Raw genomic sequence first — 18025 nt, 5'->3', positions numbered from 1 at the left:
TTATTTGACATGTGAGATCTTTTCTTGTTCTAGATTCAAGTCTATGAAAAATCTAAAGATAAAAAGAAAAAAACCTTTCTCCCATCCTGAAGGGTCTGCATAAGCCCCCTTTTGGCCTGCTCCCTCTTGATTCCCCTTTTCTCTGGGCTTCCAGTGAAATAGCACTGGGGCTTATACCAGAGGAGCTGTTTGGTGCCTCTTTCCTGCCCCCTCTGCCCAGACCTCAGGGTTCTGCCCCAGGACAAGAGCCAGTGTGAGTTGCTGATGTTCCCCCCAGCCTCTCTCAGCTGCATCCTTAGAAAACTTTTTTTTAAACATGGAGCCAACGTCCGCCTCTGGTAGTTAGTATCTACCAAGTGCTCCAGTTCTGTTTAACCCTGAGGCTAAATAAAAATCAGGAAACTTGAGTTTGATTGATTCACAGGCTCTTCTCCTGCTTCACTGTCACCTTGGCAGGCCAGGCCTCTGTTTCCTTCTCTGTTAAAATCGGGGACCTGGAGTTTGACCCTGTCACACTTTTATGGTTTTCTATTCTTCCCTATTTTTGCTGTTTTCCAAACTTGCCTTGAGGGCCCCAGCCAAGTTCCTTTTGCTCAGCAGTCTGTTCCACTACATCCCCAGTGATCTTCCTCTCCTTCTACCACTAAAACCGAAGGCCTACTTGGTCTTTTCTTTCTTTCCTCCCACTGTTCCGTCATGTGGCTTTTCTAGGTGGTTGTTTTTTTTCACATGGGAGAAGACAGTGGGCACCAGGAAGGGACCCAAGATACCCATATAATAAAGTTAAACCATCTCTAGACCAGGGGACCCTGGAATTACTGAAGTTATTCTGTGGCACTAATACTCCTCAATTTCTCAGTCTAAGAGAACTCTTCATTACCTGGAAATCTTTTCTATCTAGAGATCTCTCTGCACCAGCCTCCCTGCCCCAGCGGTTCTGAGGCCTGCCCTTGGGGGCCTCAAGAGTCTTGGACTAGGAATCAGGAGCCCACAATTGAATTTCCAGCTCTGTCCCTGATTTGTGATCCCTTAAACAAATATCTTCTATGTCCCCTGGACCTCAGCTTCCTTCTTTGTATAATAGGGGAACTGGAAGTTAGGCACCATTGCATGCCCTCTCTCTCTCTCTCTCTCTCTCTCTCTCTCTCTCTCTCTCTCTCTCTCTCTGTCTCTCTCTCTCGCTCTCTCTCTATCTCTCTTGCTCTCTCTCCCTCTTCCTCACATATACACTCTTCTCTGTCTCTCTGTTTCTCTTTCTGTCCTCTCTTTTTATACTTTTCTCTTTTGTTTCTTTTTCCCCATTTCTTTTTTGTTTGTCTTCTCTGCTTTTTTCTCTATTTCTCTTGCCTTTTCTCTCTCAATCTCTCTCCCACACTTACACATACTTTTCTGTTTCTCTTTCCCTTTTTCTCTCTCTTTACTTCTTTCTTTTGTCTATTCTTTTTTTCACTTCTTTCTCTTTGTCCTCTCTTTCTCTCTCCCTCCCTTCACAATACACATTTCTGTCTCTTTTTTGCTTTCTCTTTGTTTCTGTCCTCTATCTTTTCTACTTTTCTCTTTTGTTTCTTTCTCCCCACTTTTTTTTAGGTTTTTTTTTTTTTAAGGCAAATGGGGTTAAGTGGCTTGCCCAAGGCCACACAGCTAGGTAATTATTAAGTGTCTGAGACCAGATTTGAACTCAGGTACTCATGACTCCAGGGCTGGTGCTTTATCCACTATGCCCCCCCCTTCTCTTTTTCTGTTTCTCTTTCTGTTCTGTTTTTCTTTCTTCTGTCTCCCACATGTTCACACATGTTCCCACATGTCTTGTTTCTGTCTCCCACATGTTCACACATACTTTTTCTCTGTTTCTCTTTCCCTTTTTTTCTCTCTTTGTTTCTTTTTCTTTTTTGACTGTTCTTTTTCCCCCTTCTCTCTGCACTTCTCTTTCTCTGTCTGTCCTCTCTGTCTCTCTCCCTCTCTTCATAATACGTTTCTCTGTCTTACTTCTCTTTCTATTTCTTTGTCCTCTCTTTTCCCACTTCTCTCTTTTTCTCTTTCTCCCCACTTTTTCTGTTTCTCTATCTTCTCTCTCTCTCTCTCTCTCTCTCTCTCCCCCCCCACTCCCAGCTCAAACATTCTAATTCTTCATTTACAGGGATGACATCTAGACATCCAGGTTTACATACAGTTTCAACCTCCTTGCATGAGGCTGTTCATTTATGGATCTGGCTTCTCTTTAGCAGTAAGCATCAACTCTATCTGATGTCTGACCAGGAGTGCTGAGTGCCTTTAGACAGGTCAGGCCAGGACAGGGCAAAGGGCTTTTAGTTTCATGATCTGTTGGAAATTTGCCAGAATACCACCTGGTTTCTTCATTTCTAAACCCCGAAGTCTCCCGTGCCCACAGTTGGTTCTTAGCAATTCCTCACATGAGATGTCTTCCTTGACATCTGAAAAATTTGTTCTATGTTTAGGGCATGTTTTCTTCCAGTTCATACCCCTGACTCCATTCATTTTGGTGTTCCAATATGTTGGGAAGTCCACACTTAGTTTCTTCCATGAAGTCTGCCCATATCCCTCCATGCTTGCTTATTTTCAGTGAGTGGGCTGGCTTCTTCCAGGGTCAGAGTCTGACTTCAACTTGTCCCTTCAGCCCAGCTTGACCTGGATGCATGGACTGCATTTTTCTCAGATCTGCAACCCAGTTTCTCCCAAGCTTGCTGCTTGAGTTCACATAGGCCTCATTAGCCACAAACCCATCAGGGCCTAGGAAAGCTCTGGCTGACAGGATGGAATATTCCTTTTTTTGGTGGTAGAATGTGTGGAAGAAGACAACAAAGAAGATCCCGAATTCAGCTCCTCCCACTGCATAGAGCTCTCCCTGAACACCATAGTGATATCACAAAGGGGGCCTAGCAATCCCTGGAAACCCTTGTCCTTGTCAACCTCCCCTCCCGGCACCCCCTCAGCCCTTTTAGTTGGATGACCCTCTCAGAAATGCAGTTTCATCACCTGTAAAATGGGGGATTGAAATATGCCCTTATATTTGGAGTATAGAGTTCAGTTCTGGGTATTGTAATGGAAGGACATGTTGGCTTTAGAGAGCATCCAGGGGAAGGCAGTCAGTAGAGAGGAGCCTGGAGCCCCTCTGAGAGTCAGTGAAAGGAATAGAGAAGAGAAAGTTCAAGTGGAATATGGTGGCTACTTTTCAGCACTTGGAGTGCTGTCCCAAGGACAATGGTTTAGACCTATTCTATTTGAATCTAGGGAGGGCTCTAGGGAAGGGAGATTGCACAGAAGCCAGTTTAGGCTGGACATCAAGAAAAACTGTCCACAAGAGGGGCGGCTAGGTGGCGCAGTGGAAAAAGCACCGGCCCTGGAGTCAGGAGTACCTGGGTTCAAATTCGGTCTCAGACACTTAACAATTACCTAGCTGTGTGGCCTTGGGCAAGCCACTTAACCCCATTTGCCTTGCAAAAAAAAAAAACTAAAAAAAAAACTGTCCACAAGAGTCATGGACTGCCCCCCAAGGCAGTAAGAAGGCTTCCCCCTTGCTGGAGACCACTGGTCAGGTAGTGTGTAGTTAGGAGTCTTGTTTAGATACAGGTCCTGTTTAGATCCATACACAACCTTCCTTGCTGAATTATCACTCTGCACTCTTATTTAAGTCTACTAACTATGTATGTGCCAAGGAAGGACTATGCCAACCTGAGAAATGCTTGGAGAAATGGGAGCAATGAACTCAAGGGCTTTTTTTTTTTTTAAGGGAGAGAGCCGCTTCTCTCTCTTTCTTTAAATTTATTTAAGGCAGTGGGGTTACGTGACTTGCCCAAGGTCACACAGCTAAGCAATTATTAAGTGTCTGAGGCTGGATTTGAAACTCAGGTTTGTTTTTTTTTTTTTATGGGAGAGAACAGCTTCTCTCTCTCTCTCTCTCTCAGATTTTATTTAAGGCAATGGGGTTAAGTGACTTGCCTGAGGTCACACAGCTAGGTAATTATTAAGCATATGAGACCACATTTGAATTCAGATCCTCCTGACTCCAGGACCAGTGCTCTATCCACTGTGCCACCTAGCTGCCCCTGAACTCAGATGTTTTTGATAATCTATGTTTACTCTTTTCTGAGCCTCAGGTTGCTCTTTGTAAAATGAATAATAAACCATACCCTCCTTTTCTTGGAGGACTGTTGTATTGAAAGTGCTCTCTGTAAATTGTACTGGGGTGCAAGAGAAATGAGAATTATTTCCTGTTCAACTAGGTGACCCAGTGATTAGAGCATTTGGCAGCCTTGGAATTAGAAAGAACTGAGTTCAAATTCAGCCTTAGACACTTGTACAAGTCACTTAATCTCTTTGCTTCAGTTTCCTCAATTGTAAAATGAGAATAATAATAGCACCCAACTCATAGGGTTGTAAGTGAGGGTTAAATGAAATGATGTTTGTAAGGTATTTGCACTGTAGCAGGCTCTATAAATGCTTATTTCCATCCCTTCTCTTCTTATTTTCTCTCTCTCTCTTCAGAGGAGCCATACCCAAGGGCTCATGCTTGGGGTGGGGGGAGGAACAGACTCGGCCTCTCACCCCAATTTACGGTTGTAAGTGGTTTTTATCTCCCCTTGTCCCCACCTCAATGTCTCTGCTAGTTCATAGGGATACCTGAAGGGGTGGGGCCAGCCAGCCTTTGGGAGAATGCTGACTGAGTTGGGCAGACTGAGGGAGGCACCTGTACCCTCCTTGCCTCCATCAGTCAGCCTAGAACCACCACCCTTGTCCATCAGGAAGTCCTGACCTGTGCCTGGCTTGCCTCAGCTTTGATGTGTCTTTCTCTTTTTTGTTCCAAGTTCCCAGCAGAGCTGAAGAACTGGGGCCCCCCTGCTCATGGGCCCAGAGCTGGGTCTTTTCCCTCACACAGTCAGCCCTCAATTCCAGGCAGCTGAGATGTGTATACTACAAAATGTTGAAGTCAGGATGATCAGGGTTCACACATTGTCTCATATACCTAATGATGTGTGACACCGGGCAAGTGCTTAACTTCTGTTTGTCTCATTTTACATCATCTGTAAAATGGGAATAATAATAATAATAGATCCTACCTTGTAAAGTTATCAATGAGAATCAAATGAGATAATATCTCTAAAGCATTTTATAACCTTTAAGGTATTTGCAAATGCATCACAATTATTGTTTTTTTATTTTCCATAATGACCAAGTGGGACAAGGAAGAAACCAAACAACAGGTCATGGGAAGTGTTCTCAGATTTGGAGTAGAAAACATGAGTTCCATTTAGACTTCCTTTCCGAATGACTTTTAAAGGCGCTTTATCCTTCTGGGTCTCATGGTTCCCATCTATCAAAGGAAAAAAGTAATATGTCCCCTGCCTTATCTCACTGAGTTCACCATGAAGATCTTTAAAAATAACAGTAAGATGTTGTAGGAATGCCAGCAGCTGTGATGAGCGGTTGCTTCAGCCCCACACTTGACAAGGTAGCACTCTTTCCACAATGAGTACTGTTTCAGCCAAGAACATGGTCAGTTGGGTTGTGAATGTTGGGCTGCAGATCATTGAGAGTTGACTGTCTGACGGTGCCAAGTGTGGGAACCTCTAACCTTAGGGGAGGTGGGACATGGGGGAGGGAAGGATGGAACCCAGGGATCTTTGGGGATACAGGTGACAAGAGCACATATTGATCAGGGAAGCTGGATTCAATTGATTGGAGAGCAGAGTTTCAGCTGAGAAGGTCCCATGGAGGAGTTTTGAAGGGCAGAGAGGGTAGGACTGGGATTGGGAGTCTGATGAATGAGGAACTGGGAAAGACAGTGAGGTAATAAGAGGGGTAGCAGGAACCAAGTGGGGTGACCTGGGTTTCTTCAAACTTCCTGTTTGACTTCAAATATAATACTCTACCCCTTTTCATCCCTTAGTATAAATCCCTTGGTATGACATGAGAACTGGGCTTAATTGTATCTATGTTATCTTCTAGATCTGACCTGCTCTGTTCTCAGTTCTGAGGTCCTTTCTATCTCTGACATTCCCTGATCTAAAGTCCCTCCCAGTTCTGACATTCTGTGTTCCAAGATTCCTCCCATCTCTCACATTCCCTGTTCTAAAGTCCCTTCCTTTTCTGACATTCTGTGTTCCAAGATTCCTCCCATCTCTCACATTCCCTGTCCTAAAGTCCCTCCCAGTTCTGACATTCTGTGTTCCAAGATTCCTCCCATCTCTGATATTTCCTGTTCTGATTGTCCTTAAAGATCTTTTCAGTGTGGGCCCTTTGTTTGGGTTGGGTACAGATCAGATTTGAGGAGCAACAAGAAGAGGATGTGGGAACCTGGTTAAGGTGATAGGAGATTAAGCTTCACCTAGAGACCAACAGGCATTTGCTCTATATGTGGTCCACCTTCCTGGACCCAGCTTGAGACCATCCTCTCACTCTGTCTCTTCTCCCTTCCCTCTTCTATCCCTGTCTGGCTTCCCTGCTCTCAGAGTCACAAGCCAGAAAAGGAATGGTCCATAAAAAGCCTCAAAGTCTTCTTGGGGGTGAAGAAGAAGTTACGCCCACCTACTTGGTAAGTCCAGGAAAATGTCAATTAACCAAATCACCATCATTTATTAAACACTTAATATTTTGTGGCAGAGGTCTACAGGAGAAAAACAGAAACAGTCCCTGTTTTAGGAGTTTACATTCTAGTTGGGGAGACAACATGGAAATAGCAAGGTACATGCAAGTTATGTTCAGAAGAGATGGAGAGTCATCTCAAGGGAAGGCATGAACAGCTGGCAGAACTGGGAAAGGCCTCCCAAAGGCTTTTGATGGGGGACTGAAATGTGAGCTGAGTCTTAAGAGGAACCTGGGAACGGAAGGGGTGTGGGTAAGGAAGGAAGGAGGGAGAGTGTTACAGGCATGATAGACAAGTGAATGCAAAGTCATGGAGATGGGAGATGGAGGGACACACTTGAAGAACAGCGAGTCAGCTCATTTGTCTAATTGGTAATGTGAATGGGGGGGGGTGCGTGAGAAAACTGAAAAGCTAGGAAGGGGCTAGGTTCAGAAGAGCTTTCGGGACCAGGTAGGAGACTTTATAGTTGATCCTGTAGGGAAGAGGGAGCTGATGGAGCTCACTGAGTGTCTGGAGATGAGGAGTTGCTGTGGCCCGACCTGTACTTTAGGGAAATCATTTTGACAACTGAATGAGGCCCGGTTGGAGAGGGCAGAGACTGGAGTGAGATCAATTTGGAGCCTGTTTCAATAGCCCTAGTCAACAATCTTACTTTGTAGCAAGCAGTTTGCTAAGTATATCCAGGAATGAGGTGAGGAGGATCTGAGCCAGGGAGGGTGGCCCTTGGAGAAAGGGAACCCTAGATAAGAGAGACACTGAAATGATAGGACTTGGCATCTCTCCAGGGTAGATCTCATCTGGGAGACAGGTAATTTGGAGGCTCCTGGTACATGAAGGAGCCAAGGTCCAGGCCTTGGGGAACCCCTAGGGAGACAGGCAGCCCTCGGTCTTGAGAGTTCAGGCTCTTAAGTACTTTGGGATGCCAGAGAGGAAGGAGAGAAAAGACAGGTCTATCTTGGCAGGTGACAATGGAGATGGTGAGGCTGGGGGTAGATCTTAAAAGATGAGATTTGGAGAGATGCAGTGAAGGGCAAGGGGCCCATTCTAGGCAGGAATGCCTTGGCATAGATCACAGAAGCAGGAATGAGAGGATGAGCTTGGTTTGGAATCTAATAAGTAAGGGTCAGGTTGAGTGGGGTGTCCCTTGGCAAGGAGGGCTGAGCTCTGGGCTTTTATCTCATGAGTCCCCTGGCTCCCAGCCTCCGACATGTGGCAGATGGAGGAAAGAGAAGGCATGCGGTTCCCCATCTGCTTGCCTGCGGGTTCCCCAGAGATCTCCATGGCAACCCAACGATGCTGCCTGTTGCTAAGTGATAAAGGCGTGGGTGGGAGAGCCCTGCCCCTAACCTGGAGCCTTCACCTGTTTTCTCCCCCCTGTAGCTGGGGTCTCACTGTGGTGCATGAAACAGAGAAACACGAGAGGCAGCAGTGGTGAGTAGGGGGGGTATGTGCAAGGCTTCAGTCTGAGGTGGGAAGTGTGGCCCTGGGGCTGAGTAATGGGAATGGAACGCCTATGATAGCTATTGATCAAAGCTCAGCATAAGAGATAGAGCACTTGCCTCCATAAGGGGGAAGATGCCTTACAGGGGAAGAATAGTCTGGTAAAATGGAAGAAACACAAACTCTGGACCCTAAGAAATCTGGGTTTAAGTCTCACCAAATCTCAGACACTTGCTAGCTATGTATCCTTGGGCAAGTCACTGAATTGCCGTGTGCCTCAGTTTCCTCATCTGTAAAATGAAGGGTCCAGATTAGATGGTCTAAGGTCCCTTCTAAAACTTTGATCCTTTGAACTTAAGATTCAAGATTAGAGAACCCAAGTTCACATCTTGGCCCTTCTACTTAACTACCTGTGTGACTTTGGACCATTCCTTTTCCCTTTATGGGTCTTAGTTTTTTTAATCTGTGAGGGAAGAGCATTGGACCTGAGGATTTCTCAGGCCTGAATGGAAAGCCCAGCTTGTCCATTTCTCAGGCTTCTAAGTAAGATGTGTTTACCTGCCACTTAGACCCTTCTTGCTTTAGGTACCTTTGCTGTGACACCCAGATGGAGCTGAGAGAATGGTTTGCCACCTTCTTCCTTGTACAGGTAATGGACAAGAAGGGCAGAGGGTGGTGGGGAATCAGGAGGGCAGAAATTTGGAGAGATTAGGGGAGGGAAAAGACCTAGAAGTGGGTAGGACTAGAAGAAAGGTCTGGGGAGGGAAGGAGCAAGGTGGTACATCCCAGAGTGGGGAGGGTTGGGTCATGTCACCCACAGGGCTAACCGCTGACTCTCCTACCTGCTTGCCTGCTCCCAGCATGGCGGGACTGTCTGGCCTTCCGAGCCTTCCAGGATAGTTCGGCCTGTAACTGAGTCAAAGCTGGGCAGTGTGTCACTGATCCCCCTGAGGGGCAGTGAGAATGAGATGAGGAGGAGTGTGGCTGCCTTCACTTCTGATCCCCTGTCTGTAAGTAAAACCCCCTTCTCCCTCACTGCTTCCTACCTTTCCTAGGGGAAGCTCTCTTGGAGGCAGAAAAATCAAGAGAATGCCATCCTTACCTGGTCTGACCAGTTCCCTTTCTCATGCTCCACTAGTAGCTGAAACCAGTCCTGCTAAAGTCCTGAAAAGAATCAGGCAGTGAGATTAAACAAAGTCAGGCCTCAGGCCTAATAGAAGTCAGCAAGTGGCCTAAAAGATATTGGATGGGAAGTAGGTACTGGGTCCCAAAGAAATGCATCTTTTCCAAACCTCACAGGCATCTTCCCTCCCCACCCCTACCTTAAGCCCAAGAAGTCATTCCCACAGGTCTCAGATGTTTCTTTCCTCTTTCATCCCCCTTCCCCTGTCTAGAAGACTAGTGAGGAAAGGGTCCCTTTCTGCTCCTGCAGCTTTTCCAGAATGTCTGAGGGTCCAGAGTAAGGGACAGGATAGGGAAGGGACTCTACTGTGGTATAAATGACCTGTTCCCCAGGGGTCTCCTCAAGAATTTACTCTTTGTCTTTTAGGATGTTTAGGTTCCTTGGAGAGATACAAAGATAGGGGAATGGGGAAGCCCTTGGTTGGAGATAGTTTCTCCTTGTAAGGAGTTTTGAAAGAAAGGGTGAGAAGGGAAGAATTAGCATCAATATTAGGTCATGCTTATTTCCTTCATCCTCTTAAACTTTCTTTTTTTCTTACCCCCCCCAACTCCCAATCCTGTCAACACTGATTACTAGCTATGTGTGACCTTGGGTAAGTCACTTAAACTCTGTGGACCTTCCTCCTCTGCAGAATGAGAGGTTTGGATTACATTATCTCTCAGGTTCAATAATTCTTTATCTGATACTTATTGATTCTAAATCTCTTTTGCTGCTGGTAGGATGGAAAGCTGGACCAGGAACCAGAAGAAATTGACTTTGCCATTTACTGGTTGTTTGTCCCTTCCTCTTCCTGAGCAAACTTCAATAGATGATCTTTTTTAATGTGAAACTCTGAGGTTATGCTTCTATTACTAGAATCTTAGAGCAAGGGACCAAAAAAAAGAAGGAAAAAAAGATCATTTAGAACATCAAAGCATGAATCCCAGAAACTGATTATCAAAATTTGGAGTCACCTTAAAGCCCAGGGTCCTTATCCTGGGGTCCAAGAGCTGTGTTTGGGAATCCTATGCATTTTATTTTATTTTTTTGCATTTAAAAACATTATTCCAAGAAGGGATCCCTAGACTTCCCCAGGCTGCATAAAGAGAGGTACATGATGCCAAAGAGATAGGAACCCATAGAACAGACTCTAAAAGTTGGGGAAGACGTTAGAATCTCGTAAGAACATTAGAAAATATATTGACTGACATTGCTGGAAGGAACCTTAGAAAATTAAAAATAGATTTCTAGAGTTGGAAGGAACCTTAGGTCTAGAATGACAGAGCTCAAGGGAACCTTAGAGCATAGAGTGAAGAACTGGGAGAGAGACAGACAGACAGACAGACAGACAGACCAAGACCTTACAACATAAGCAAGTGGAGCTGGCAGGACTTTCAAAGTTAGAAGGGCTTTAGAACTCCCAGAATATCAGAACTAGAAGGAATCTTGTTTGTTGTTGAGTCAATTTTCAGTCATGTCTGACTCTTTGTGAATTCATTTGGGGTTTTCTTGGCTGGTTTGCTGTTTCCTTCTCCAGCTCATTTTATAGATGAGGAACTAAGGCAAACAAGATTAAATGACTTGCCTAGTGTAACATTTAGTAAGTGTCTGACATCAGATTTGAACTCATGAAGATTGGCACTCTATCCACTATGCCATCCAGTGGCTCCAGAGGCAAGTTTAGAACTCCTAGTCTTATTTGTCTCTCCTACTACCACCCTCTCCCATCCCCCATTTTACTGAAGCCAAGAGAATGAGTATTTAGATTAGAACTGAGGCATCCAGAAACGGACTGGTTTTTACTTCTACAAAACCCCCTCTACTCTTTGCAAAGGGAGTATGGGGAAGAAGTTCCCGCAGACATCCCTGTCCTGTTTGTATTACCTAGTTTCTTGACTATTTCTGGTCTTGTAGTCTTCTATTTTTCCACTTTGACTTCCCAAATGTTCAGAGCCTGTGTGCAGCAGCATCTCACTTCCCACCCCACTATGGAAAAGAGTGGGACCACCTCCTGATGGATGAGTATTTCCTTCTCCACTCATCATTTATTTTCTCTTCTTTCTGACAGGCTCCAAGCCCACCATGACCAGATGCTGCCCCACCAGCACCTCTGAGATGAGAGAGATCCAAATATACTCAGTCTCCACAAGAGAGAGGCAGAGGCCTCATGGGGAAGCCCAGTTAGAGCTGCTCAACCATCCAGACTCTCTGTCCTGGACCTTGTGTGTGTGTTGGGGAAGAGTCTCAGCTCCCAAGGGTCTGGGTGGCACAGTTAGCTGTGGAGCATTGGAATGGATGAGAACAGACACTCCTAGCTTTCCCACTTCATCCTCTACCTACCTTCTCCCTTCATCCAGGACCTTTTTTATAAAAAAATAATATAAATATATCTGTATATTTTAACCCTGTGACTAGGAGCTTTGTGTTTGGAAAGGTATGACATAATCTGTGTTTTGGGGACCATGGTATACCTGGAAGAGGAAGGGAATAACAGCACAGTCTAGACGATGCCAGGGGTTCAGTGGTCAGAGAACAGTGAAACAAGACAGAGATTGGACATCAATGATATCACACTGAAGCCAACAGACTTAGCCCTGTTCATCTCCACAGCTTCCACAGAATGGAACATTAAAGCTGGATCAGCTAGACCAATCCCCTATCTTTCTAGATGGGGAAACTAAGCTCAGGATTGAGGAAGGGATATGCCCAAAGTCTCCTAATCTAGAATTAGAGCCTAGTCCTTCAGCAAGCCCCAAGAGTGTGAACCTCTAGGAGTGGACTCCAGTAATCTTAAAACTCTTTGAATCAATACAGCTCAATGTTAACCAGGAGACAGGTAGGGATAATGACTTTTCTGAGAAGCCCCCCAAATTTCCTGGGAAGATGACTGTTGCCCACTTGCCTGCCTGGGTCCGTATAGCTTGCCCTACTTGGGAAGACCACAGTTAATCTGAGAATCTTAGAATTTTTTATTTTAAATTTCTCACTTGCATATTTATCCTCCTTCCCACCCCTCCCCTCAACTGCAAACAGTCTAGTGCACCTTATACATGCATATTTGGATTTAAGATATTTACATAGTAGTCATCTTTATCTGTGAGGAATTAGGATGAAGGGAAAAGAAAACCATGGGATAAGAAGGAAAATATAAAATTTTTTTAAAAAAATGAACATAGCATGCATTTAAATTTTGTAGTTTTTGGTTTTTCTTTTGGCCTGGATGTGGATGGCATTGTCCATAACATGTTTCCAAGGGTTGTCCTAGATCTCTGAACTGCTGAGTGGAGTTGCATCTATCATAGTTGATCAACTCTTAAAGTGGTTGTTAATGTATACAATGTGCTCTTGGTTTTGCTCCCTTCAATCAGTATCAGTTTATATAATTCTTTCCATGCTAAATCTTAGAACTTCTAAAACCAGAAAATGTTAGAGACAAAGAACCTCAGTATCCCAGAACCTCAAGACTGTAGAATCTTAGAGGATGTCTTATTAATGGATTGATTGATTGATTGGTATTTCATCCCTCTGGGGAACTTACAGTGTGGAAATTCCTACCACCAATTTGGATCAACCCCTAGTCAGTAATTTAATAGCTCTAAGACAGTTGATTGATTGAGGCATTGAGAAGTTAAGTGATTTACCCAGGGTCACACATCCAGTCTATCTGGTCTTGAACCTAGCTAGGTCTTCTTACTCTAAGACCAGTCCTGTATCTACTGAAATAACTTTAGGGTCATGTAAACCTTGAGCCACAGAATATTTAGAGCCTTAAGGATCATAGGTCCTTAAAGTCATTAAAATCTGGATCCTGTAAACCGTGGAGTATTGAGGTCTTAGATCTAGAGTGGAGAGTGATGTCAGAGTCCATCTAGTCTTTAGGGCCAGGGAAGCTAAGTGATTTTCCCAAGATCACATAGGTAGTAAGTGACAGGTGGGATGTGAACCTACATCCCCAAGACTCTAGTGCCTTTTCTGTCCTCATGAAATCTTGACTCAACATGGGAATGATCAGATACAATTTGCCTCCTCATTCAGCTGCTGGCAGTCATGGGCATTTCAGCTTAAATCACAGTGCTGACCACTTACCTAAGAGCTTTCTCCTCCAGGAAACCTTTGACTGCTCCAGGTCAGATCCTGCCTTCTTTTGGGCTCCTAGAAGTCAGGAGCCAGGAACCCAGCTCAGGATTGTACCACCCTACTCCACCCCACCCCTGTCCTATTCTGATCTGTTTTCCTCCATGTGGTGGGTCCTTCTTGACTACCTGATCTCTCAAGGCTCATAATCTTTGAGAGAGAGACCCAGTGGTTGTGATGTACTTGGGTGGGTGTTGCCCAGCATATCATGGGCAAAGGCTGAGAGCTCTGCTGTCAGAGTTCTGTTCCCAGCTCACCAGAAACAATTGATGTTGAGGTCAGGAGCCCATCAACAGACTCCATTTTCCAGGATTTATGCCAGTTGAGCCTCTAAAACTAGAGACCCCCTGAGGGCTATTATTGACCCCTTCTAGATGTACAGAGTGCCTTTCCCATCTTTCATTTCAGGACCAACTGGGGACAGTTAGCCTAGAGGAGAGAAGTGGAGCATTATAGCTGTCAAGTATTTTTGAAGGCTGTTATGAGGAAGAGGATTAAACTTATTCTGCTTGGCCCATAGGGCAAACTAGGAACAGTTGGTTGGAGGTTGCAGAGGAAGATTTAAAGAGAAACTGAAGGAGCAGAGGCTCTCCCAAAGTCGCTCTTCTTAACAGTTAGTGGTTTCTCCTCACTGGAGGTCACCAAACCATGACTGGATTGACTTATTGTTGGCTATGTAGTAAAGGAGATTTTTTTTCCTCTCCCAGGGTTGAACTAGGAGGACCCTTGGAGGCCCTTCCAACTTGGAAATAGTTTGATTTGATCAGAAAGTGGGCAGTTTCTTTTCTAGTGTCCAATAACCCCCTCCTGGAAGCCCTCTGCAATATTTACTCTTTGCATAATTTCTTCTGTGGAATCTTGAAGCATTTTGCTCTGTCTCCCCTTGAGGGATCCAGAGAACAGTAGTGGACAAACTTCCTCAATCTGTGGGATCCCAAACAGGCCCTACCTACAGTCTCCTAGGTGATGTACCCACTTTAACCTTAGTTAAATTAGCCGAATCGAGCACAGATGTCCACCAGGTGGCGGTGTGGGACAATGCACTAAGTACTCATCTGCTCACCTCCATTTTTTTCCCCTTGGGCCCTTTTTGGGGGGTTCACCCAGGTTCAGCTCCACTCCAGATCTTGGAGTGGGTGATAGGAGTTGACCTGGACCCTGTCCTCAGAGAGCACTCAGTTCAATTAGAGAACCAAAAAAAGGATCTGATCACACATTTGCTAGTTAAAAGGACTACTAGGAGACAAGATTGTGGGGGGCTTATAGGAAAGAGAGAGCATTTCTAAGGGGTGAGGGTAGGGGAGGATCAGGGGTGGCATGTGAGGAGAGTCTTGAAGGATGGGAGAACTTTAGTAGTTGGAAATGAGGGGTGAGGTGAGAACGTATTTTAGGCAAAATGTGAACAAAGTGTCTTAGAGGGGAGGAAAGGAGTAGACCATTATGGAAAATCTCCAGGTTAACTGGATCAGTGGAGACGGTATTTGTGGATGGGGAGTCTGGAGAGGGAGGATGGAACCAGCCCATGGAGAGGTTTGAATGCCAAGCTGAGGCAATTTGGACTTGGTCATGGGAAGTTCAGGAGACTCAGGGTAAGTTCCTGAGCAGGGGAGAAGGATAAAGAGTTGAACTGGGGAAAGGTGATTCTGACTCCAAGTGCAAGAAAGATGGAGGGCAATGGTTATAAGGTGGGGCTAAGGCGCTGGAGAGGGGATATCCACATACCTTTCTCTCTCTCTCTATGTCTTCCTGTGTGCTTCTGTCCCTTCTCTTTTTCATCTCTCAATTTCTCTTTTTCTGTCTCTTTCCATCTGGGTCCCTGAGCCCTCTTTCCATATCTGGATCTCCTTATCATCAGCTCTTTGTCTTTTTTCTGTGACTGTACTTCTTGTTCTGTGTCTCTGTATCTCACTTCTGTGTCTGTTCCTGTGTCTATCTCTCCATGTCAGCCTGCCTCTTTGTCTCTTCCTCTTCCTCCCCATTCTTGACAAGCTATTGATTGTTCCCAATGGGCCTGCTCTGGGTGTATCAGGAAATGGAAAAAGGGGTCAGAGGAAGAGACAAAGTGAATGAATTGTCTTTAACCTCCAGCTCCTCTCAGACTCTGGAGAGACTGGGGGATTATCATTGTTGGGGAGGAAGGGAGAGGGCCAGGCACCAGATCTCCTCTTCTTGGCTCTTGTTCTTGTTCCATCATTTCAGTTCATGTCTGACTCTTCGTGACCCATCTGAAGTTTTCCTGGCAAAGATACTGGAGTGGTTTGCTATGTCCTTCTTCACTTCTCAGCTCTATCCCTGCCCATGGATTCAAACAGCTTCCTCTTCCTGAGAAACCTCCTAAATTGACTGGAGAGAGGTCTCACAACCCCCATAGTCCCCCTCTGCCTAAATAGTCATTTAATAAATATTTAATAACATACATGTTAAGTGCAGGGACTAGGCTAGGATGAGAGACAGACATATCCTGCCCTCAAGGAGACCTAGCAGTGTTAAATTCATGTCCTAAGTCTAATAGATGAACTAGAGACATACCAATGATATTATATTCTTTGGCACCAGGGTCACAGGAGGAGGCCAGTTATAGGGCTGTGGAAGCTCAGAGGAAGAAGAAAACACTGTTAACTAAATATTGGGGGGCACTTTCTGAAATAGGTGGTACCTACCTGAGGATGTGAAGAATGAATGGAATTTACAGAGATGGAAAATGGAAGCTGGGCAGAGGGGTGGGTACAAGTAGGAGGAAAACATTCAAATTTACCCGGCGGGCAAATTACATCCACAGAAGTGAGTGACTGCTAAGCCCTCTCGGTGCTATTTGAAAGATCATGGAAAGCAGGAGAGGTACCACAGAGTCAAAGAGGGAAGACTCCCCATTTCCAAAAAAAAGAAGGGAATTTGCAATGTTTCAACCACTAAACTTGACTTCAGCTTCTGGGAAGATTCTAGAACTCTGGAAAAAGGTGTCCATGATCCTAATAAGCACCCTGACTTCAGAGCAGGTCTTAATCTTGATTTTTTTTCCTTCTCATTTTAGCAAGGTAATGGGGTTGAGTGACTTGCCCAATGTCACACAGCTAATAAGTATCAAGGGTCTGTGTCTGAATTTGAATTCAGATTCTCCTGACTACAGGACCAGTGCTCTATCTGCTGTGATATGATACCTAGCTTGTTCCCCTTTTATTTATTATTTATTATGGTTTTTGCAAGGTAGTGGGGTTAATTGACTTGCCCAAGCTCACACTGCTAGGTAATTATTAAGTGTCTGAGGTCAGATTTGAACCCAAGTCCTTCTGACTCACTGTGCTACCTAATTGCCCCACCCCCTTTTTATTTTTAAAGAGCATTACCAGAGGCAGGGGATGGTGTAGTTGTGTTACCAAGATTTTATCTATTTGAATAATCATTGGTTGACCAGGCATTTTCTTATGATACAAACAGTCCCTGTCTTCAAGGATCTGAATCCATAATGGGAGAGCCACCATGAATAGGTATTACAAGATAAATACAGAATATATGGGAGATAGCCTTAGAGAGGATGGTACAACTTCTGGGAAGAATCAGGAAAGGATCCTGTAGGAGATGGCATTTGAGCTGAGTGGAAAAGGAAGCTAGATATTCCAGCATGTGCAGGGGAGGAGGGGAGTATTCTAGGCATGGGGGACAGCCAAAGTAAAGACATGGAGGATAGTGTGAGAAATACCGAGTAGTATGGTTGGAATATGAAATGGTGTAGAGAGTAACTGGATAGCTTAGGTGGCACAGTGGATAGAGCTTGGTACCACAGGAAGATCTGAGTTCAAATTTGACCTTAGATACTAGCTTTGTGACTGGGCAAATCATTGAACATGCTTGCCTCATGTTTTCTTATCTGTAAAATGAGCTGGAAAAGCATGTGACAACCACTTTAGTATCTTTCCAAGAAAACTCCAAATGGAGTCATGAAGAGTCAAGAATGATTGAAATGACTGAATAAGCTGGAGAGTAATGTGATAAAAGATAGAAAAGAGAGTTAGAGGCTGGATTATGAATTATCTCATTATTCTGCAAATGGACAACAGTCCTGGTAGATACCCAATTCAACTAGTGAAAGGACTCAATGTGTAATGAAGGGAGTCTCCAGAGGAGGAGAAAAGCACTGACCTTGTCATCTGTGGACCTGAATTCAAATCCCAGTTCTCCTGTTTACAATGTGTGTGACCTTGGGCAAGCCTCTTCACTTACAAAGGCCTCTATTTTCTCATCATTAAAGTGAGGATAATGGTAAATATGACCTCTAAGTTTCCTTTCAGCTCTCCACCCATGGTTCTAAGAGGATTCTCAGGAAGCTCAGCTGCTGGTCATTGTTGTCAACTACAGTGAAAGGCATATGGGTGCTTACTAAATTTGGAGCTGACTATAAGCTGGGAGGGATGCTTAATTCTCTGGAGGAAAGATTCAAGATTCAAACAGATCTTGCCTGGTTAGATTATTGATCTAAATCTAATGAGGTGAACTTAAATAGGAATAAATATAAAGCTTTACTCCTGAGTGCAGAAAAATCAGCCATATAACTTACAGAGTTGGGGAGGCATGGTCAGATGTTGAGGGTGATGATGATGATGATGATGAAGGCAGATGGAGCGATGGGAAAAAACATTAGACTTGGACTTAGGAAGATGACTTTAAATATGGTTTCAGGCACAATCTATATG

At 44.6% G+C, this 18025-nt stretch overlaps 1 protein-coding gene across 3 annotated transcripts in view; it reads left to right on the top strand.

Moving 5' to 3' along the window:
* ARAP1 (ArfGAP with RhoGAP domain, ankyrin repeat and PH domain 1) overlaps positions 1–11614 on the top strand; it is a 76310-nt gene extending 64696 nt beyond the window's left edge. For all 3 annotated transcript variants that reach the window (XM_074216797.1, XM_074216798.1, XM_074216799.1), the window contains 5 exons: positions 6468–6550; positions 7982–8032; positions 8627–8690; positions 8902–9051; positions 11272–11614. In XM_074216797.1, coding sequence (XP_074072898.1) covers positions 6468–6550; positions 7982–8032; positions 8627–8690; positions 8902–9051; positions 11272–11289 — 366 coding nt within the window. In that variant the 3' untranslated portion in view covers positions 11290–11614. The remainder of the gene's footprint in view (positions 1–6467; positions 6551–7981; positions 8033–8626; positions 8691–8901; positions 9052–11271) is intronic.
* The last annotated feature ends 6411 nt before the right edge of the window (positions 11615–18025 follow it).

The sequence above is a fragment of the Macrotis lagotis genome, chromosome 1 (genome assembly GCF_037893015.1).
Source record: "Macrotis lagotis isolate mMagLag1 chromosome 1, bilby.v1.9.chrom.fasta, whole genome shotgun sequence".
NCBI classification, from domain to species: Eukaryota; Metazoa; Chordata; class Mammalia; order Peramelemorphia; family Peramelidae; genus Macrotis; species Macrotis lagotis.
Note: the sequence above shows the minus strand (reverse complement) of the source record. Positions and strands in the feature narration are given on the sequence as shown.